This window comes from Poecilia mexicana, unplaced genomic scaffold (genome assembly GCF_051168715.1).
Source record: "Poecilia mexicana isolate PSO_F unplaced genomic scaffold, ASM5116871v1 scaffold_17, whole genome shotgun sequence".
NCBI lineage: Eukaryota > Metazoa > Chordata > Actinopteri > Cyprinodontiformes > Poeciliidae > Poecilia > Poecilia mexicana.
In genome coordinates, this window is record NW_028263386.1 from 23380108 (window position 1) to 23403006 (window position 22899).

At 39.5% G+C, this 22899-nt stretch overlaps 2 protein-coding genes across 2 annotated transcripts; both read right to left on the reverse strand.

Moving 5' to 3' along the window:
• Positions 1-1489: 1489 nt before the first annotated feature.
• LOC106924066 (E3 ubiquitin-protein ligase MARCHF6-like) lies at positions 1490-19033 on the reverse strand. The gene is made up of 26 exons (XM_088014521.1): positions 18811-19033; positions 17284-17383; positions 16984-17057; positions 16292-16435; positions 16116-16188; positions 14319-14499; positions 13267-13504; positions 12917-12975; positions 12338-12370; positions 12102-12153; positions 11947-12005; positions 11779-11859; positions 11384-11452; positions 11137-11211; positions 10847-10981; positions 10640-10759; positions 9599-9699; positions 9330-9467; positions 8886-9078; positions 8727-8796; positions 7552-7733; positions 7341-7475; positions 6317-6406; positions 5566-5698; positions 5119-5254; positions 1490-4518 (listed from the first exon to the last, which is right to left on the reverse strand). Exons 1-26 carry the CDS (start codon positions 18827-18829, stop codon positions 4437-4439), a joined length of 2772 nt encoding a protein of 923 aa, XP_087870647.1. The 5' UTR covers positions 18830-19033; the 3' UTR covers positions 1490-4436.
• A 43-nt stretch (positions 19034-19076) lies between these two features.
• Positions 19077-22778, reverse strand: atpsckmt (fATP synthase c subunit lysine N-methyltransferase). Its single transcript, XM_014997574.2, has 4 exons — positions 22274-22778; positions 20375-20512; positions 19755-19805; positions 19077-19624 (listed from the first exon to the last, which is right to left on the reverse strand). The coding sequence occupies exons 1-4, from the start codon at positions 22550-22552 to the stop codon at positions 19427-19429; spliced, it is 666 nt and encodes a 221-aa protein (XP_014853060.1). The 5' UTR covers positions 22553-22778; the 3' UTR covers positions 19077-19426.
• Positions 22779-22899: the final 121 nt, after the last annotated feature.

Below are 22899 nucleotides of genomic sequence, written 5' to 3' on the forward strand. Positions count from 1 at the left end.
CACACCACTGCATCTTGCCAATTATTGAGCCCTGATTGGTGCCTTCGAAGATAAGATATGGTTTTAACCTTATAACAGAACCCACTCTCCAAAATGTGGGCAAACCCTTTAATTTGATATGATGCGAAAAGGGAACATAGTTGAAACGGTTCCTACATGGCTGTACGGAGTAGGAAGTGAGATGAATGAGTTAAAAATAACACAAGGGGAAAGTGTAACATTTATGTATACAAGCCTGTTTTCATACCCAACATATGATGTGATATAAAGTTGCTGTTTAGGTTTAGCATAACTAGTCATATAATATTTTATGAATCCATATTAAATGTGCTAACCCTGTTTTTTTTTACAGCATAGCAGAAGGAGAAACTCTTCTCGACACCCTGCTAATCTGTCCAGAGCTCCTTAAGGAGCCACAGACGCTTACTCCACGAGTTGATCGCCATGACAACACAGATCCCATTGTGCTCCTGAAAAACGGAGAACGGGAGGGAAACATTTGGTCTGGCTTGGCAGGGGAACTCTGGCGTTAGCTGCATATGCTCCTAATCTGTGCTTGGACTAACTGTTCAGACTGCGCTTTGGCTCCAAGGTAATTGGATTCAAGAGAAATAACTCCACATCCTGTTTCCTGGAGCTGCAGCAGAAATGATTTGCATGTTAAGAGCCAGGCTGTTATTAAACACGGGAAATCGCAGTATGTTTTACTTGATGACGAAAGACTGATAGGAAGCATCGCAGTGCTCGTATATATCCCTGTGGCACAGCTGCAGCAGCAGAGTTAAAAGCTTCTCTTTTCTCTAAAATCTTTTTGAGTAGTTTTGGAATATTAGAGGGAAGATGTAATCTGGAGCAAGGAAGACAATTTAGATATTCCTTCTTCTGATTAGGGCTTTCTACAGAACAATTTAAGTTGTTGAGATCAGATCAGATCTTTGGAGATCCCTCAGGGCAACATTCTTGGACCACTTTTCATTTTTATATTTTGCTAAAGATTTACAAAATGTGTGCACATATGTTTTAAGTCCAAGTTTCTTAATTCTTCACTATTTATTGGTAATCAATATATTTTTAGGCCCTCTAAACCCTGGCGTTTATGTAAAATCAGAAAACTTTTAATGTGATGCTACACCAGAAGTTTGATTTAGTAGAAGTTTCAATATTTTGTCACCTATAAAAATCCTAAAAACTGTCCAATACATTATAATACTTTTATTAAAAAATACAATAAAATAAACACGACCATATTATACAGTTTATGCTTGTAGGTTGTCCATTATGATTTTATTATTGAACAGTTGTTTTTTTTTGTAGCAAGTGCATATTTTCTTGTGGCAAATTAACTTCCAAAAATGAATACTTTTTAAAATAAAATTTGGCGTTTTACAGGCCAGTTTAAATTTCATAAAAATACGAGATTCCAAAATAAGTTTGTCAAGCTAACATTGGTATTTATCCAAAAAAAAAAAAAAACAAAACAAAAAACTAATCCAGTCTTAACATCTGTTTATTGTTTATATCACAGAATCAACAATCAATTGAACTTTTAAGATTTGATTTTTTTCACCTTTATGTTACAGTACATGCCACTGCCTTTTGTTTTTATGCACATATAAAAAAATAGAAATCATTTGCTTCTAGAAATTGAAATTTAACATTAAAATTCAATGCGTCCAGCTCAGTTCAAAGGTACTAAAAAGGTCACTTTATAGCATCTTTCTAAAATGTGAGCGTTTCACACAGCAGCAGAGCTACGGGGTACTGGAAAGAAAGTCAAATTCACAATCCGCCTCGACGGAATAGTAGTAAATTCCAGCTAAAATGTAAAATTCATTACAAGGAACAGATGCAAAAGTCATTTCGTCCTTTAGGTTAAAAAAATCCGGGGCGTCGCCGCCGTCTCCGTCTCTTGGCGTCCGACTCAAAATAAAAAAAAAAAAAAAAAAAAAAAACCCAGCCATGTTGGTGTCGTCACAACAGACCGAAATGATTGCAACCGAAACATAAAGTGCGACACAGTGAAACACGTGGATGAATAAAAACCTTTTAACTCTTCGTGACCATTGCTGATCCGAAACAAATAAATTAAATGAAACGTCTCTCTAAGATTATAAAAAACAGCTGAAAATGGGATTTTCTCAAACAGCAGCAGTAAGAATTCAGAGAAGGGCCTTTTCCTTTTCTCTCTTTTGCCTTGAAAAACAACTGAACACTTGTGCACTTCTAAAGCATCTCAGCTGTCTGATTTTTTTTCTATAGGAGTGGTTAGAAAAAGGGGGATAGCAGAGAAATCCAGAGAACTCGGTCACACAATTGAGAAGCTCAGCGACCGACGACCAGTTCGATTTCATATTCACACGCGGCGAAATACGACGTGTAGTTTAAGGTAAAAAATTGCTAACTGAGATGTTCCCCTTTGAAATGAAAACCACATAATCTTAATAAAATTATACGCTTAAAAGGAAAAATAAAAACACAAAACTGCCATGCAGGTAACAGTGATTATCTCAGGACCGTGTTTTGTTGTCGCGGCTGACTCGTCGTTTTACAGATGCGCGTGGATCATTTTATGATTCCGTCATCTGTGAAATATGATCACGCGCGTTCACAAGAATATAAAAGTGTTTAGCTGCCCTTTGCATGAGGCTTGGCCTGTCTGACCAATAGACTGCCAACTGGGGAGCAGCTTTCTCTGATTTCTTGCTATGTTGCCGTCCGATGCAGTTATGAAGACATGTGAAGCTTAAGTTATGCCAGTTGGATTAAACAAAAGAACACATAAGGCCAAAGAAACGACCCAGTGAATTCCCAGATGGATCCCCCGTTATAAGCATGTCCTTACAAAGCGTCCACCAAAGAACCACATCTGAAGGGAACATCAGGGGAAAAATAAAAAACAAAACTCCAAGCAGCTAACAACTTTCTGTCCATCAAGAAAACTCTGGAGCTCACTGATCATTTCCCAGCTTTACTGTACAAACGTTATGAGTCCATGAAGAACTGCACGGTAAAGCTGGGAGCTGCGATTTGCGCGCTTGGCGTCGTTCAGTTGCGCAGCTCTCGCTCCAGTCACCGTTTACCGAAAGATGAGCAGAGCAGCTCAGTTTTACTGAACTTTTCACATTGTTTTGTCGTCGCATGACGGCCACAGACTTCTAATTTTACTGGGACAACGTGGATTTTACTCACCTGTTCAAATGAGTAAAGCTGGCAAATGAGTAACAACAAAACATTCAAATAAGCGTCTAGTAAAAATGAAGGACTAACAGCAGCTGAGTGGAACATAGTTGTTTTGATCTCTGAAACAAACATCCTCAGAGCATTGTCTTGTTTTAGATGCTGGTTAATCTCCTCTTAGTGTTTTCTTCAGACTTTTTTTTTTTAACTGTTGTCTTTTGAGTGTTTCCAGGCTGGTTTAGTTTGAGCATTTTCCAAAGTACTCTTCACAGAGTAAACATTGGATGACGAGCTGAACTCTGTGCAAATTCTGTGTTAAGAAGGTTGACTTACACCCTCCCCCTTCCCCGTCCCCAGTACTGGAAAGGACACTTTGTGTCTCAAAGTGTTACTTAATCAAATGTTTTTGGGTTCAGCCTAGAAGACGTAAGACAGACAACAGCCTTTGTCCTCTGTTTTTGCCCACATCTAAAAGGATTCAGTTTTAAAATGTCTAAAAAAAACTATGAAGAAGCCTAACGCTAAAACTCAGAGTGACATCAGAAAAATAAAAACATGTTCTTCACATCTTCACATTTTTTTGTTACAACTCTCCCCCCCCCTTACTCTCACCCATCTTGACCAATCAGTTTCCAACTCTGTTCTTTTCTTACAGATCCTCTGAGTACCGAAGTACACCAACTAAAGTCCAAACATCTCCTTCACAGCTCTAAGAAAATATATATATTTTCTTAGAGCTATATATATATATATATATATATAGCTATATATATATATATATATATATATATATATATATATATATATATATATATATATATATATATATATAAAATGGTGCACATGTTTATTCTACAATATGTTCAAAGGAAGCTCAATCTGAGGTAAAAGCTATGCTCATCTGACCTGAATTTTGAAGCAAACTTCCAGGAAATAAAAACAACAAAAAAAACATCCCCACCTGAGCAGGCGACTACAACGGAAGGACCGGCGAGTTGATTTTGTAATCCCACAAAGTTTGACTCAAACTGAGCGCTAAACAAGCTTAAAGACTTTGTTTTGATTTTCAGCCTCACACGAACACTTCGGAGGCAGAGTTTTTGCCTTCGCTTGTCGTCGGCTTTGCTTCCCCCGAGCGCTACTGTGGGAGATTGCTGGAGAAGAAAGGGATGAGGCTGCAGTCAGAGGTTTTATATGCAGTGTTTGAAGACGGGAGGCGAGGAGCTGCCGCTCCAGGTCACCCCACACCAGTGTCAGACTTATGAGGAGGTGGCGTGAGGGGTGGAGGAGCTCCGGCCCATCTTCCGCTCGTAGTTCACCAGTCGCTGTCCTACCAGGTATCTGGTAGAGAAGTGAGGGATAAGAAACGCAAAAGGATGTCACTTACAAAATACAACAGCGTCTCGCAACGGGGGAATAAATCTGTGAAAAAAAAAACGAAGTAGTAGAAGTAGAAAGCCATGAATCCTTTAATTTGTTATTCACATTCTAACACAACTCAAGTCTATGGAGAGAAAATGTGAAAAAGTTCAGAAACAATCAATCGGATTAATCGTGATAATTCGATTTTTGAAATAATAGTCAAATAACTTCTAAACTAATCGTAAAAAAAAAATCTAAAAAAAAAAAAAAAAAAAAATATTTTGCATTTAGGTAAAAAAACAAAAACAAAAAAAGCCCTAGGTTCACCAGGTTTAAATTCACTAACAGAATGCCATGGTGTTGCATTTTAGGCAATAAAATGTTTGTTTTCTTATTTTAAAAAGTAAATAAATCATTGCACACTGGTTCAATGATAAATCTGCATAATCCGTCAATTGTTTTTTTTTTCTCCAATTAATTGATTAATCGTCAGAATAAAATACTTGATTGCCGCCCTAGAGTCCTTTAGCAAGGATCTGTAAGCTGAAAGTAGTTAAAATGATATTAGATTTTACTGACTTGTCGTTTTTGATGTGTTCATAAAGTCGTTTGAACTGGCGAATCTGAAAGGACAGAAAGGCCAGCAGTATGACCACCATCAGCAGAAACGGATAGATCTTCCTCTCCACTAGTATCTGCATCTTCGGCTGCACTCCTGGATAAAAACAAAAAAAAAATCAGAGAATGAGGAATGGAAATGACTGGAGTGCGTGCAGAAATGATGATCACTTAATAAAACACCAAGCAAAGTGGGGGAAAACTCAATCACTGGGGATTTATTAGCTGTTTCACATTTAGCTGTTGAGGAAACAAAAATCTTCCCAAAATGCAATCCGAATTTTTTTTTTTTTTTTTTTGGAAATCGGCAAAGCTTTCTGAAATCTTTATAATTTCCTCAAACACTACTGTAGAGAAATCTGTTGAAACGGTAAGACATGGAAGATAAACATCCAGAGCTGTCCTCACCCAGCAGTGGTGTGAGGCCTTTAGAGACGGTGTAGGGAACACAGAGCAACAGCAGCAGGAGGCAAATGACGGGGGCGGCCAACCGCCGCACGATGAAGTGAAGGTCGATGTTTCTGATGCCGTTGGCGTACACCTGCGAGGAGGAGCGAGGAAATGCTTACGGGATTCCAAAACTTTTTTTTTCTTTTTTTTACAGACAAATAAGCGAGGATAATTTTGGAATCCCTTTGTTTTCTGCTGGATCCAAAACTAGCAACAGTACCAAGGAATTAGTTTTATAATCTACATATAAGAATTTGAATGAGCTCCTCTCGAAATCTGGATGGGCAGAAATCGAAAACAAACCAGTCATACTTTGAAGAAAAAGAGGACGCTGGTTCGACATGGAAAAGTCAGGATTGTAATTAGAACAATAAAAATAAGAAATTGGAATAAATTCCAGAGTTTGCATCTTTCTGTAGGATTCCACTGCAAATACCGAAACTTAAAATTCAAGATGGCTGGCAGCCGATATCTTAACCTATAGTCATTCTTAGCTTCCTGGAGGCAGATGTTTCAAATACAGTTTAAACAGTTGTCAAATTACCACACAGTTAAGAAATCAGATGTTAATCATTAATGCCTGTTGATGCATATAACACGCAGTGCATAGTTCTAAAGCACGTCTCTAAACAAGAGGCTTTAAACGTTTTAGCATCAATCGTCCCCGTTTCTGTTTTCTCCTTTCTGATTGGCAGGAAGTGAGACTGACCTGCTCTATGACCGCTTTGAGCCGCCACTGGGGGCCCATCAGTGTTATGGCAGCGATGATTTTTGCATGAAGGACTCCCAGGGCCCAGTCCTGCAGCACAACAAGAAGCCTTTCAAGTTAGAACACTGAGACAAGACATATTTAAAGACATGAAGACATATTTTTTAAAAACATTTTTAACTTGATTCCAGTTCTCCGGTGCAAACACAATGATTTTTCTACAGACCATTAAAAAAAAAAGAAGCTGGTGGCAGGCTTAGATGTTTAAAACTCTGGAGTTAGTTTGCTTCAGGTCTGTTTAATTTAAGACAATAAAAGCTGTAAAAAGCCAGCGTTCCAACACTAATAAAAAACTGAATTAGTCCATCACAGAGTTTCAGTAGGTCAAACATGTAGAGCTCATATTTTCCACAAAAAAAAATCCATAAAGATGAGTTCCTTCTCGCTTTTTAATTAAACATATTAATATCACCAGGCGGAGTTAAGCACGTAGTAAAGGTGCTGTTTAATTCCTTCTTTCCAGCACCACTGGTGCAGATGAGAGATTATCTGACTGGGATTATGAAGCATTCACAAACAACATTCAGAAATGCAGCTGTTGATATTAAGATTTTTTTTTTTTTACTGGGACTTTGAGATAAATATTCTAATTTGTGAAGGTAAGCTTTATTCTCGTACCACCATCCAATATTAACTGGAGGAAAAACAGGAGTTGTTTCTAGAGGTTGTAGAAAACCAATCCAGTTCTTTTCTGGCATCAGTTAAGAAGCAGCTGTAGAAAAGTTCAAATTTATCACCTACATATTATAAGCCTAAAACCTGGTAAAGTGGACAACTAGTCCAGGAGGAAAGGAAAAATGATGCTAGACAGTAACTATCAGGAGGAATTCATGTTAAGCTCTTTTGTAGTTCCAGAAAAAAAAAACACAAAAAAATACTGAATTTAAATCCAACAAAAACTGAAATAAAATGATAAAAATGATCACACTCTGATCCCACCGTGTATCTTACTGCATATTCCTACCTGCCAAGGGTAGAAGAGAGGCGTCTGGTCCATTGGGACTCTGAGAGGAGCAACGACGACCAGGTCAAACAGCAGGCCCAGCAGCAGGGGGATGACCCCGGCTAACATCACGGCCACCACCACCGTCTTAAAGATCTGCCAAACGAAAACAGTCCAGATTTCACTCGCCAGAGGTTTTCGTCGTCGGGCAGCGGCGGAGGCGGGACGTTACCATGAGCGTCCACTCTTGGACTTTGAGCATGATGACCATCCTGCCCTGCGGCATCCAGGACAGCAGCACGGTGGCGGCCCGGACGGACACCCAGCAGACGTACAGGCCGCTGGCTGTCGTGTACAGCTCATGGACCACTGCGCTGCCCATCCACAGAGACATGAGCCAGCGACCCACGCACACTGAGGAAGAGGAGCGGAGGGCCATCGCAGAAAGATGAAATATAACAACTGGACATAAGGGCACTCTGATGATATCCTTTGTCTAGGGCACTTCAAAGTTATCTGATGTATTCTGTGAAGGACTAAAGTGATAGTCGCCTTGTAGATTGTAGAGACGGCTATGCGAGTTAGGGCTGCAGCTGAAAAATCACTTCATTACTTTATTATGACTGTTGATCATAAAGAGTTTACAAAAAATGTACAAAGAAAGAGAGAAAGAAACATCTAGTTCAGGGTTTCCCTTCAGAAACGCCACATTTTTGTTTTAAAAGATGTTAAAAGTTAACAGGAAATTTAATGTTAATACGTTACACACACAACTATATAGTCTTAGGTTTTGGCTTGGAATGTAATGCTGGTCACATCCGCAGACCACCTGATTAGGGTCGCCATAACCGTCAGGGGCCCCCGTTAAGGTTTGAATTTGAACATTTATTGAGGATGACGACAGTATTAAATTTGATTTAATTGTTTCTGCATAAATTAAAAGCCTTAAATTGTTTAATGTTTACATTTAAGATTCAAAGGAAATGGCAAGTTTACTTTGCAAAAGTGCCAAAAATAAATCTTCATAGTTTGGCTTGTAGCATTACCATAGCTACAATCTGACGCTACGAGTTTAATCTTTGTATTTGTTTACAAATAATAATAATACAATAATAATAAGATTAATCAATTAAACTTGGTCCCTCTATCAGATTCCACCAAATCTGTATAGATAGTGTTGAAGTTTTTACAGGAGGGGGGTTGAGGGGCTAAAATATATTCTGCCTAAGGCCGTATAAAATCTTGGCCCAGCCCTGACCACATTTAAAAGTAAAATAAATTATTTAAAAAATGGCCTAAAATGGACAATAATATGTATTTGTAAACTTAACTAAATATACTTAGGGCACCAAAATGTAAGTTTTATTAGCCTAAGTTATCTGTGAATGCTCTAATTCCAGCGCTTACCTGGGAGTGTAAGACAGATTAGACTCGCGAGTAAAAGAGTCACACACATGAAGACCACCAGCAGAACAATCTGAACAAGAACATATGAAAGAAAACTTTTTAAAAAATCAGGGCGATGCGACTGACGTGGATTTGTTGAAGCCGTCTGTGAAAAGGCACCTTGAGGAGGAAGTGTGGGGGTCGGTGGTAGGGCTGGAACGCCTGAGGACCGACCCGCTGCAGGATGGCTTGGTGGGCGGCGTGAAGCCCGCCTCTGAGCCCCGGGTTGCGGTTGTTGTTCAGTCGATTGGGCAGGTTGTTCGGTTGGTTTGCATCGTCTTCGTCGTCCCCCAGGAGGTAGGAGTGAAGGTCGCTGTTGGCAGGATGTTTATTGCTTATTTCACAATTGGTCGCTGAATTATGTGTTTATAGCGTAAAGCACTCTGAGCCGCCTAAGTGATGACATGTTATACAAATAAACCTTATTTACTACTATATATACCAAATCCTACGACACGAGGACAAGAGAAGAACACTAACAAAAACTAAAGTAATTTCAACTTCCATTTAAATCTCACAGCTCGTTCTACAAAGACAAAAGCTTAGCTCGTGTGTCAGACCTACAGCACATATCCAGCCATGAAGGTCCAGGCGTGGACGAGACGTTTGAGCCACTGCCGGGTGTGACCCTGCTCCAGTAAGGCGGGCAGGACCACCTGAAGCAGCAGCAGCTCCAGCGACAGCTCGCTGACCGGCGCGTCACTGTGGAAGCCACACACCCACCAAGTCCCCCATTCACTACATAATGGTAACATCACTGTTGATAACCATTCATTTCTCACTTTACCTATGCGTGGACCGGCCAAATGAGGCTCGGTTTGAATTTGCCGCACCTGTACAGCATGACGTTGTAGGGGAGGAAGGCCGGGGAGAGCAGCTTAATGATCCTGATTGGAAGCCACAGCATCAGCAGGACGATTGAGCCGAACACCACCTGGTGGGAGCGTACACACACACACGCACACACAGTCGAATGTGAGTAGCTGTTCAGACTGATGGGCAAAGGCGCTTCAGCCGTCAGCCTCAAGGCTGAAGCGTGGGCTGTCTGGTAAAACACACAGCAGCAGCGTGACGAGGTTAGGATGAGGAAGAGACACAGAGAAAAAGAGAAGTCTGATCACCGCCGAAGGAGAGCTCCGAGTTGAAACCAGAGCGGCAGCATTTATGCAGACATTAAAATACAAGCAGGTGGCCTTTATTGGGGATTGGTTGTAAACAAGGCAGGTCACAATAGCAAATTTTGCTGGACGATAAATTGTCCCAGACCTTATTGCGATAAAAGATCATGTTTGGAGAACGTTTTCAAGTAATGGTGACAATAACGCCAGAGCACGTTCTCAAAAGGTCGATAAACTTTAAATTCTAATGAACATGTGACACTGGAACTGGAAGACATTTTAAATATCCAAAATAAATAAACAGAACAACAAATAAAATGGATTATAAAGGTTCATTAAACAAAAATTATCCTTCAGGGAAAAAAAAGGACTAATAAAAAAGAAAAATGGCAAATCATGCAAATGGAAATTATTCAGACAGTTTTAATTTATCATGCGATTAGTTGATGTATCGTTTATTGTGACAAGCTGTTGTTCAGGATATCATTGAGGGGCGTTAGCTTAAAAGTGCAATGGGGGATGAATTCATATGTAAAATAATAGAACATTTTAAAGCAGACAAAAAATTTGTCTAGTAGAAATAGTATTATTTTGTTTTGTGAAAAGAAAAAATATGAAGATTGTCCTTGAACGTAGAAAAACATTGGCTTCCAAAATATACTTTAGATATCTAAAATGTATTTTTTTTGAGAACCATTAATAAAAAAAAAATTAAAAAAAGAAAGTTTGTTGGACTTTTTTTCTTTTTAAACTTACCACTGAGAGTGTGAATCTCCGGAGGTGTCTGTAGATTGGGAGGTGAATCATCTCCTGCACTGGGTTGAAGTCTGGGTCGTTCAGGTTCCGCAGGAACCACAGCACACCTGGGCGAAGAACCTGCTCACGCGCAAACCAGAAATGTATCTCGGAGGGACGCTTTTCTCAAACGCAACTCTTCACACGTGTGAGCAGGTGTGGCTTTACCTCTCTGAGCAGGAGGATGAAGGAGGCGAAGTAAAAGACGTACACCATGCCAACCAGCCAGTGAAGGAACATTGTTGTACCTGGAGCAGAGTCGAAACTCTGCTCTCTGTCCTTCAGCGTCGCATCAAACATTTCCTGCAATGAAAACGATTACTTTTTAGTTCGTATAAGGATTTAGGCTAAACGGTCAAACGTTTAAACGCCGTTATTTTAACAAAAATCTTCACGTTGCCCAGGATGCAACTGAAGTAACACGACCACAATGTTTCCTCTCCACTCGTTTGCTTTACCAGTGAACAAATGTCGAGCCACCAGCCGCAAATGAGAGGGAACAAGCCGATCTCCATGACAACCAGAAGGGAAACCTGAGAGAGAGGGGGAAAAAAAACCCCAAATAAACAAAGTCTTGCAATTAAAGTTTGTTTTCATATCATTAAAATTATCCAAATTGCCTTTGAGATTGAAAGCTTTGCTACAAATGAACTAAGTGTGTGTGTAGAGAGGGATGGAGAGCAGGTGCTTCCAGTGTTTCTTTACCTTGACAACAATGTAGCAGACCCCCAGCAGGCGTCTGGGCCGCTGGAACTTAACGAGGGAAGCCAAAGCCTGCAGCAGCCACAATAAGGACTTATACAAATGGGCAAGAGAAACCTGGATTTGAACATGTTTGAAAACTCTCCATGCCGTTACTTGCACTTCACAAGCAAAAGCATACGGAGCAATTCAACGAAACCCCCAATAAAACACATTAAAGTCTGTGGTTGTAATATGATAAAACATATTCAAGGGATGCAAACACATGAAAGACATTGTACGACAGGAACACTGACTCAAACTGAAATTCTTTTGGATAAATGTTAAAGATTTCAAGATCATGTGACAATCATTTCCCCCCAAAAAATTTTTTAAAAAGTGCAGCTTGAAGAGGATACATGGCAGACTACGAGAGTAGCAGCCAGGAGGATGTACCCCACTACTGTGGTGATGAGGCCGTCGAAATGTGAGGCTTTGATCTGCAGATAGGGGGAAAAAAAAAGAGAGATGTTTTTGACCATGCTGTCTAGGCAGAAGTTCCTCATTGTGTATTCTGGTGAACTTACATAGTCTTCAAAGCCCAGCCCGACAACTGAGAAATGGCCGATGTGGTACGGGCAGAAAGCTGGAAGAAAATGCAGGAAGGTTCTCATGTCATTAAAAAAAAAGACAAAAGTTTGTCAAAGCTTGTGACCTCCATATAAAGACTGACTGAACTCACCAAACACCAAGATGAAGAGTGTGTTAAGAGACACCACCCAGAAGACGTGTTCCTGGAAACGGACGCACAACAAGGTTCATGTTTAATGTAATTCACACAGCTTAACTCAGCACTGAAGTTCTCATGGAAGCCTTTCGCTTTAGAACTTTTGGGCCCTTTAAAGATGCGTATTAATCTAACTTACAAGATTTTAAATTATGTGTGAAGAAGAAGTGCAAGAAAAACAATGCACCTACCAAGAAAACAAGGGAGCCATCCAATCCAAGCATCTGAGAAATAAATGGAGAACAAGACTAGAACTTAGCCAAACTGAAACAATATGTCTGTCAAGATGTGTGTGCAGCTCATTCCGGCTGCCAGAGAGCAAGAGAAAGCAAACCGTACAGAAAGAAGCAGTTTAATCCATTTGACCTTTCGACCTCTATCAGAGAACATGTTGGATTTAGAAACATCAGCAGCCTTGAGGAAAGTTCACAGTTACCACTTTAGTTTTTCTAGACTGCTGTTTTTCTAAAATGCTAAGATGCTAAAGACGATTTAAAATGTCAGTTCTGAAATTGTTGCCTTAGTTTTCAAAGATGAGAAAAACCTTACTTTAAGCTGTCATGTTGTAGCGTCTTTCCTCTTAAGGCAGATAATTATGATTTTTCACAAGAGCAAGTTAAAACAACAATCGGAGCTCGGAAATTAGCCACAGAATCTCTGATCTTTGCATTTCCATTAGTAATGGAGGCTATTTCTGTGCAATTTAAAAAAAGAACTTCAAATAAGATTAAATCAAGGGCAGCAATAAAAAGGGAAATAAAGATTCCTACCCTTTCCCAGGTCAGCTCCTCTGCTGCTCGGTCCCATTCCAGAGCGTTCCAGTTCAAATCTTTTGAAAAGAAGGAAGATGCTGTACTGACAGCCTAAGAATTTATTTTTTATTTTTTGTAAAATTATGTATACTGTTTTAGGCACGTTGAGTTACAACTTAAATTTATCCAAAGCTAAATCTCAGAAGTCCTAATCCCAACAATGTTAATTTCCCAACATTTACAGAAATGCAGTAAAATCCAAATGAGCAAAACTTATATAAAAAAAAATGTGTTTGAGCGCTGAAACAAAAGCATCACAAAACAGCAAGCAAAAAAAAAAAAAAAAAAAAATTAGGTTCTTTCCTCACCTTGCCCTGCATTGTTGGCATCAGCGGCGTCCTCCTCCCGCTCCTCTTCCTCGTCTTCCTCATCATCTTCTTCCTCGTCATCATCCTCGTCCTCTCCGTCGTTGTCGTCCAGTTCCGCTTCGTCGCCGGCTTCCTGCTGATTGGCCCGGTCCGGTTCGTCGGCGCCGTGCTCTCCAGGGCGCCCTGCCTCATCTGCGGCAGCAGGAACGTCGGCTGCTGCGGCGTCATCAGCCGCATTCTGCACAGCCATGAATTGTTTAAAAAATTAACGGATGAATTGTGGCTGCTACTATATGCAGCAGATATATTCATCCTACACTGCAAATAAATCTAACTCTTACCAAGTCTTTTTGTCAAGTTTCTAGTGTAAATATCTTAGAAAACTTGAAATACAGCAAAACAACCTTACAAGGAACTTTTCAGCAAGAAATGGGAGCTTGTTTTAAGTCAATAATTCCTTAATGTTAATGAAAAAGTGCTAGTTCCACTGGTAGATTATTTTATTTATAACAAGACATTTTCCCATGTAATATGTGAAATAATCTGCCAATGGAGCCGGTACTTTTCCCATTAATGTTAAAGCAAGTATTGACTTAAAACAAGCTTCTATATCTTGCTGAAAAGTTATTTGTAAGTTAGTTTCGTCTTATTTCAAGTTTTGTGAAATACTTGGTAGGATTTTGATTTTTTTTGTAGTGTATTTGCATACAGAAAATATTCAGCTTCCTATTTCCACATCCGCCAGCCTCACTCTCAGAATTCCCAGTGGCGGGTTTTGATTCAACAATTCGAAACCTGCTTCAGGAAGGCCTGAAGTGTTTTAGAAGAAGTGCACTTAAATATAACCTCAATTCCAATAACGACAAAAACACATTTTTTTAGTGATTTTTACCAATAGTTTTCCTATCATTCAGAACATATGATACACATTTATCAGATCGGTTTGCTATTGTGGCATGTTCACGTAGGAAAAACGGGGAATTAGTCGAACACATCCACATGCAGGAAAATTTTTAAAAAAGTAGCCGACCTTCAGCATGAGCGGCGCTCACCTCGTTAGCTTGTGCGGGACGGTTGGGCTGGTTTGGAACCAGAGGGGGTTGATTCGGCTCCAGCCACTGTGGGGCTCCACCGTGGACAATCTGCTCTCTAAGCCACACCAGGCTGATGAAGGCACACAGCGTGCAGGTGACCACGAAACAGCCCTGGAGGCAGTCGGCGAGCAGGTTTTGCCTGCAAAGTGAAAAAAAATAAAAATAAAAAAATGTTGAAATGTGCTCCATGATTCGTCTAATGAGGGGAGATAAAATAAAAATAAAAGTAGTGGGAAGATGAAAACATTGGTGAAATGAGCAATTAGGGGGGAATTGGTAGTTGGTTAGGACAATGGGACAGAGGGGTTTCTGTACATTTTCACCTTAAAATTTCAAATTTACTATAAAAATAAGAAAAGATAACTTTTTAAAAATGCATTCTTTTGGTCAAATGATTTAGAAAACTGACCTCTGCAAGTAATTTTATTTTTACGTTTGAGTGTTTTTACTTGCTTTGCAAATGTTAATAAAAAAAACAAACAATTTCTTCAGTATGATTTCCAGTGCTGATAGCCAGTGGTGGTTTGTGATACGGGCAGATGCCCAGGGCGGCATTAGAAAGGGATGGGTCGCCCTAAAAACTAGAAAATAAAATATCTGTAAGCTCGACTCTGAACGCGTTTGCTGCTAATTATATGCTTGCGCAGTGGAGTAATTCAAACTCAAATTCAGAAATACTTTATTGATCCCAAAGGGAAATTAATTGTTGAAAAAGAGAAATTAATGTTGAGGTAAAGTTTCTCCCGGCCGCGCAAGAAATAATTAAATATTTCCGCTTTATGTATTATTTGATTCTGGAGGATCTTTTATTTTGAAAATTCTTTAACCGGATTCTCTCAGTTACTTGCGCGCCAACACTGAACCCACAAGCAGCAAAATGAGTAAGAAACAGACCAGATGTCTTTGGAAAGTTTCTTTGCAAAGGGAAAAGGCCCAGAGAAGAGACAGGAGGATGGATTTATCCCGGACCGGTAGGTGAGTCAAACATTACAAGCCGCTCTGTGTAACACGGCGACCGGCTGCTAATGAGGCAATGAAGCTTCAAACTGCTTCGCCACGTAGAGACCCAGCAGGCTGTGGATATAAGCAACACTTCGGGTGTCATTGTCTCCATCACTCCCAGATGGGACCGTCTCGTTGCAGAGAAACAAGCTCAGGGCTCCCGTTAGTCTTTAAGAAACAAAAAGAAAAGGCGGTGGATAAAAGACACCGGGAGCAGCCGCTCTATTTGCTGCACTATGATTTGGAGGCGACTGTTTTTTTCATAGTTAACATTTTTAACTGAATAAACATAAACATATATAATAACGACCTTTACATATAATAATAAACATTTCCACATATCATCTCTGATATCCACGGACTCTCGGTTACGCGATATGTCAGCTGTTTGGGATTCCCCTCTGTTCTTACATCACTGAGCTTTCTGATTGGCTACCTGTCACATTCAGCAGGTTGTGTTCTCCCAGTCAGGGTAAACCCCACAGGCTGCGATAAAAAGGCCAAGACAACCCAAATTGGACATATTCAGTATTTAGTGGGAACACCAACATGCAGAAGCCTTATCTGACGGTTCACCCCTCCCAATTTTCCAAGTCTTGACCGGTCCGTGGTAATAAAAAGGTTGGGGACCACTGCTTTAAAGAATGGAAGAATGAATTTCATAGCTGGCTTTTGAAAGCTCAACAACATGACGGCCAGTGAAGAGCTACAAAAACCACAAACAGGAAGATAAACTCAAGGACAGACACTTACGTGGAAAGCATATCTAATGGCAGGGTAAGGAGAGAGCTCACGGAGCCGGTAAACAAACACTTGTAGATGCGACCTGGCAGGAAGACACAAAACGTCAGTAAGAACAAACGTGGTAAAAGCCTGTTTTCAGTTCTTCTGTTTATTTGAGTTGCTTTTTGTTTGTTTTTGGGACTTACATGCGGTGAGAGGCACAACGCCTAGCCAGGCAAAGGCCACCAGAGTGTAGTGGAACCAGTATCTGATGGCCGTCCCGATGCTGGTGACCAGCCCTGCAAAGATGTCTTGGACAGGCAGACGGGACGGCATGTCTGGAGAGTAGACTGGAGGAAACACAGAACAGATATGTGGAATGACTCGTTTAAGTTAAATGTCTCCGATGTTGATGAACCTTTTCACATTCTGACATGTTACAACCACAACTTTTCTTTTTGTTGACTGATACAAATTAGCACATAAAAATAAAGTGGAAATTAATGGGTTTTTTTTAAATATTTTTTTGCAACAAATAAAAATCTAAAAAGTGTGGTGTGCATTTTTATCCACCCACCTTTTGCTGTATTTAGAGTTCCAAGTACAGCTGCAAGTCTTTTAAAAAGTGTATGCATAATAATTTTATTTGCAAAACAACTCGAGCTCAGTCAGGTTAGGAACACGAATTAGGATGGTCTTTTCATTTGGCTTTAGGTCTGGACTTTGACTGGGCCATTTCAAACACATAAACATAGCTTCAATCTAAACAACTTGAGTGGCAAATTTAAAAAGTGATTTATAAATGTGTATTTGTCAAAATGTGAAAAAGCTAAAGGGGTGTGAATTCTACTGCATGGCACAGTTTTTTTTCCTCCTTTCTTTTTACAGAATGACTCACTTGGTGTAAATGCAAACCTGTGTTTGCATAATTCACAGTATTCTTTCCGACTGTGTTTCAGCCACTGCAGTAGGCTGTGAAGACAAAACACAACAGCATGAGTTCAACAGCTTCATCTGTGGTATTTATTTCCAAAGTAAAGTTGTGCAGTTAATTCTAATCATAACTTCCTTGTTTAAACATTTGGAGTTTGATGTTTAATATTATGACTTATTAAAGCAACGGCTTGACATCGAGAGCAACAGACAGTAGAGCTGAAAACACCTTCATTAGAGCATATTAATGTTTTCACACTCGTACCATTCCTGGTGGATAAACTTAATGCTGCCAGTGCAAACACAAGGGTGGTAGAGAGGCTTTTCCTGGGTTCCCTCCGAGCGACACACTCGACAAATGTCCGCTGTAAAACACACACATAAAAACATAAAATTAGGAAGGTTTTGAATGTTTTTGACAAAATTACTCCCGACACACCATTTCTCTCTTACAGATCACCTACAACCAGCAATAATAAATTCAATAAATTCATGAGTGACTTTATTGAACTTTTTCTTTCCCATAGTAAACAAATAAATGTCCTGAACAAAAGAAAACTATAAATGATTCTGAATTTTAGAGCCAGTATACGTTCCACAGGTCCAGTTCTCTCTGACGTTGAAGTTGTCTGGAGACTATAAAAGTGTTTCAATTTATTTTTTTCCCCCTCCATGTGCATTCAATCAGTAAGTCAAAAGAACAAAAATACTAACATATAAAAGTCTGAAATTCAGGACTGACTTCGCAAATGGAAGACACAGTATGCCACTTTTGGCACATTTGTACAGTGTTATTATTACCAGTCAAGTTGTTACTATTATCATTGCTATTATTTATTAGACTTGTGTCCTTTGGAGAATCAAATATTTTCTTGTCCACATCTTGAAAATGATAGCAACTCGCATACTTTTCCAAGACTGCTTAGAAACCCTGTATTACCTGAAAACGCAAATCTTGAAGCCTAACAAATGTATAATAGTCAGGTGAACAGGACAGGGCAACAGCGCCAAACTATAATCCTTGGATTACCCTTTGTAGTTCAGTGACCAAAATAAAATGCCTATAATTAGCCAGTGATGCTGCCGTGTGATGGCATTTAGAATACCCTCGTTTGGTTATCCGCAACCGACTACCAGCGTGAATGTCAATTTATTACAAGCCAGGCATAAGGGAAGCGAGTTGGGCGTTTTGAAAGATTATATAATTATGTAGTATGTAATGTAGCATCTATGGAACACCCGAGTAGACTGATTAGAAATCAACATAAATCTGGAAATGTAGCATTTTCAACTGTTACAAGTGCAAAAACTATAAAACAGTGCTGCCTAATTAATGGTATGCGTAGCTAGCTTGTTACTGTACTTAACCGTCTGATAACGGTGCAACTTAATCAACGTTATCTTGAAAAACCATAGAGAAACTTTGCACGGGGTTATACCAGAGTTGATTTGTATGTCGTAACTATTTGAGGGGTTTCAAGTGGAACCTTTCGGTATTTCATATCATGTTTCTAAATGCCAAACCGCAGCAACCAAACACAGCTGTTTGTATTTACAGCTCTGGGCTAACAGATGGAAGCTAATACCCGTTAGCTGCGGAGCTAACACTAATTGGCTAACGGTTTCTTAAATTTCACTCAACACTGGCCATCTCTACAGAACGCATAAAGCCCTCCTTTGACTCTGTCGTTGGTTCATACCTGCGCAAACCACGACGCGCGTAGCTTCAACACGAGCGGCATAATAAGTTGCAACACAAAATTAGATAATTTTAAGTTTGAACATTAGCTACCTTCTTCTGCGGTATCCATCTTGGCTGGCTGCTAAGCTCCACACATGCAGCCCGACGGTGGGGTGGAAAAGAGACAGCCGTCAACTATCTCCGAGTAAACATTTTGGCACCGTGTTTACTTTCAAACGGCCAGAATAACATGCGTTTAAAAAAATCCGTACGCTTTTTGATAGTTATTCGGCTAGCAGTCACTACATACTCAAAGCGACAACACGTGATAGTACGGTTTATTCACCACTAGATGGCACCAAATATCAATGAGACACTTTTTTTACATTACAGCATTTATTTTTTATTAAATACACACAAACCCAACAAATTATACAAGCATTAACGAGAGTAGCACTCTGTTGCTGTGAGAAATATAGCTCTCTCAACTTACCATCACCATGTTTGATTTAGAGAGTCTCGTTTTGAACACAAGATAAATCATTTCAAAAATACATTATTTATCCCAAAGGGAAATACAAATTACCCATGTAATCCAATTTTCTTCATACAGCAATTTTGGATAGGGATGCTGTGGGCAGTATACTTCTGCAAATAACAAAAAAATAAATAAATAAAATCTGGGAGCTTTAGGAAACACTGAATGATCTCATCAGTATGGGTGAGATCATTTTTGTTCTAACAATGTTTGGCCCGTTTTTCTGTGCAGATCTGAGTGAAATGTTTTGGCGTCATACACCCACACGGTGTCTATGCCTTCCCCCTCACTGCTTTCAGGGACCCATGTGGGAAAGGGGAAGCGGCAGGCAACCACCTTGGCTGAACTTGGCAGCTCATTTGCCAGCTTGACCTCTAGCTGATCCATCTGCAGTCATGGAAAAAAAACAAACACAAAACATATTAGGGATTTTGAATACTAAATACAAGCAACATCTTATTTTATTTGTACCGCAATTTCCACCCAGCAAGATTTTATACCAGAGTTACAAACTCACCATTTGAGGAACGCCAAAAATAACCACATTGGAATACTGAGCAAAGCTAGCCTGCCAAAAAGGACAAAAACATTTGGGTTTTAGAGAGTAGAATTAAATAGTTTTACCGTGTATTTGTCACACTAAATCAGGGGTCCCCAAACTTTTACCTGCGAGGGCCACATGACTGTTCCCTTTTCTGGTCGGGGCCGATCTTAGTTTTTCGAGAAAGAAACCTCAGAAAAGTTTTGTTGAGGGGGGGGAGGGGGGAGGGAGGGAGAGTGTAACTGTGGAGGGGGGGGGGGGGATAGGATTACTGCCGACGACATATTCATGTTTGTAGATAGATTTTTACCCAGAATGCAAATGGAAAAAAACCGTGAGCGAAATGGTGACTGGTACTGACTAGTATATATTCCATTGAGGGAAACTAAATTTCATATCTGCTCAAGAGCCCCCCTGGTGGTTGAAGAAAAATCCACATATATATGAAAAAAAACACTGAATGCTCTCTGGTATTGTTCAGGGGGCCGGACTAAATGAGAAGGCGGGCCAGATCCGGCATTGTTCAGGGGGAGCTTGGGGACCCCTGCACTAAATGAACACTCGTACGCGATCCGCTAATCATGAGCCAACCACACCTTCCACAAATCCGAGATGTGAAAGGAGGTGGAGTGGTGGACGCCCTCTCTCCAGGCCCTGTAGCGAGAATACCAAACCAACCAAGGGTTCAGCTCCAAACCAGAAGCCTGAAATCCACACTTTGCTGCTGCGATCACCTGCAAAAGAAAAGAGAGGAGACAGTAAAGTTAGAAGTGAGCTAATTTTGTTGTTTTAATAAGTCATTATTAAAGCAACAATAAAGTAGGAAATGGAATAAAGTATTCCATTTCCTGCTTTATTCCATAGTAGGAAATGGAATAAAGCCATCATGAGACATAAGTGGACTTTTCAGCTGCTGCCGGCTTCCCGCAGGACAGAATGTAGCAATACTGAAGATAATTAAGGACAGGCATTCAATTTATTTTTTTTTAAATTTCCTAAAAGGGGAGAAACCATTTTCTGGCAGGATGAGATTAGAGGGATCTGACTTCATTATGTGAGATGGTCATATTCTGCAGATTCACATACTTTATTCATGAATTAAATAACTGACTGGTGAGGCTTCGAATTCTGAAAACAAATTAAGTAAGCCATCGGTTTCCACCTGTCTGAAATGTTATTCTTTAACAGACTCGACGAAATCAACAGAAGCTATTGAAGTGAATAAAGAGAAAATACCAGACCAAGTTAAATTGCGTGAATTAGCTGTTTAGTCAACAAAACAAGGGGGTAAATTAAAAAAGTACTTTGTCTGATCAAAGTCCTCTGTTAAGTTTTTCATCTCAGGAAAACTTACTAGTTGTACTACAGTAATGGATATTGAAATAAGATCAAATGATCGGAGTAGGACATTATTCAGCATTCTAGGCTGCTATGCTTGTGATATATTTGGTGACACATGTTGCTTAATGCAGGGTAAAAAGGTATTACAAGGTAAGCTGGTGAAAATTACAAGTGAGTTGTTTTAATTCCAAAAACAGCAGGCACCATTCAAAAAAAAAAAAATCAATAAAAATGAGCAGTTGAGACAGAAATATCAGATTTTCGTTAATTTGTTCACTAAGCGCATGTATTTCTCACTGAATCCACCAATATTATTGTATCTGTTCTCAATGTTGTGCAGTTGTAGTTCAAATACATTAAGATTACATGCATTTAATTCAATAATTGAATTCAAAACTACTTTATTAATTACAAGGAGAAATTAAATTTTAAAAAATCAGTTCACAAACACGTTAGACAGCATGTAATCAGGGAAGTTGTAATTTCTCCATTTTCTGTTAGGTTTTTTTAAAAAATTGTCACTGTCAAAAAACCTGGAAAAGATTTTTGTGGGTTTACAACTTAAGGTTAAAGTTTTTAGAATATCATTTGTTATTAATTTTTTCTACAGGAGGTAAAATGATCAGATTATATGAAAATAATTTACAATTAATTTACTCTTAGGATCTAAACATATTTACTTTGAAAAAGAATGGTGATATTCTCTTTCACTGTTTAAAATTGAGAAAATATCAGAATAAACTGATTACAAGTCCAAATGAATTTCTAATGGTTCCCCCAGTTGGTAGAACATTCATGGGAAATTGCATGGTGACTGTTTTAGACTAATAATAATAATAATAATAATAATAATAATAATAATAATAATAATAATAATAAATGACCTATTTTGTATGAGCTTTAATGTAAATTTAAAAAACTAGCCAAGATTAAATTAGTTTTGTAAATCCAGCAACTGCATAATATTTAATTAGTATATATATGAAAATGATCATTTGAAGCTATTTTATTTGAAACTATAAATTTTGACATAACTGTTGTAAATTTGAAAACAGCCGAAAACAGTGTGTTTGATGCGTGCAGTATCCAAATTAAAATCCTGCCCGGGGCCTCAAAAAGCCTGGGAGCGCCACTGTGCATATACGCGCACTTACTATCCTTCCATCTCCGCTTCCGATGTCCACCAGAGTCCCCGTTCTGGGCCGCAGCACCCTGAGGACGTTCTCCACCTGAGCCGTGGTGGCTGGAACAAACGGGAGGCAGACTCTTCTGAGGGCAGGGGCAACAAACGGAGCGGCCACCACGTAAAGAGCGACCAGCGACCCTCCAACAACACCGGTGACGACCAGCCCGAGTCGACTTCTGCTCCGTCTCCCCTCGCTGACAGCTCCGTTACCCTGTCCAGTGTCCAGAGCCAGCTCATGTTGTGACATGATGCTACCCCCACAAGCTAAAAGTCAGCTAGCGTTAGCTAATCTCCATGAACAGAGAGGGTTAGTAGATATTAAAGTGTTAGCAGATATTTAAAAATCTCACTAAGCAAAAACAACAACAAAAACAGTTATTTATTAACCCTCTGCCACTTTTAATGTCCTACAACCGATAAAAACTGAATTAAAACTAGTTTTTTCTTCGGGATTTGTTTAGGCTCTGACTGCAAGCTGAGTGGTACACGACTGCCACCTACCGATATGGAATATGTTTTGCAATTGTTAAGCCTTTATTTTGATGTCATTCTACCACTGACATCAATTTTTGTTGGTTAATTTTATGATTCCAC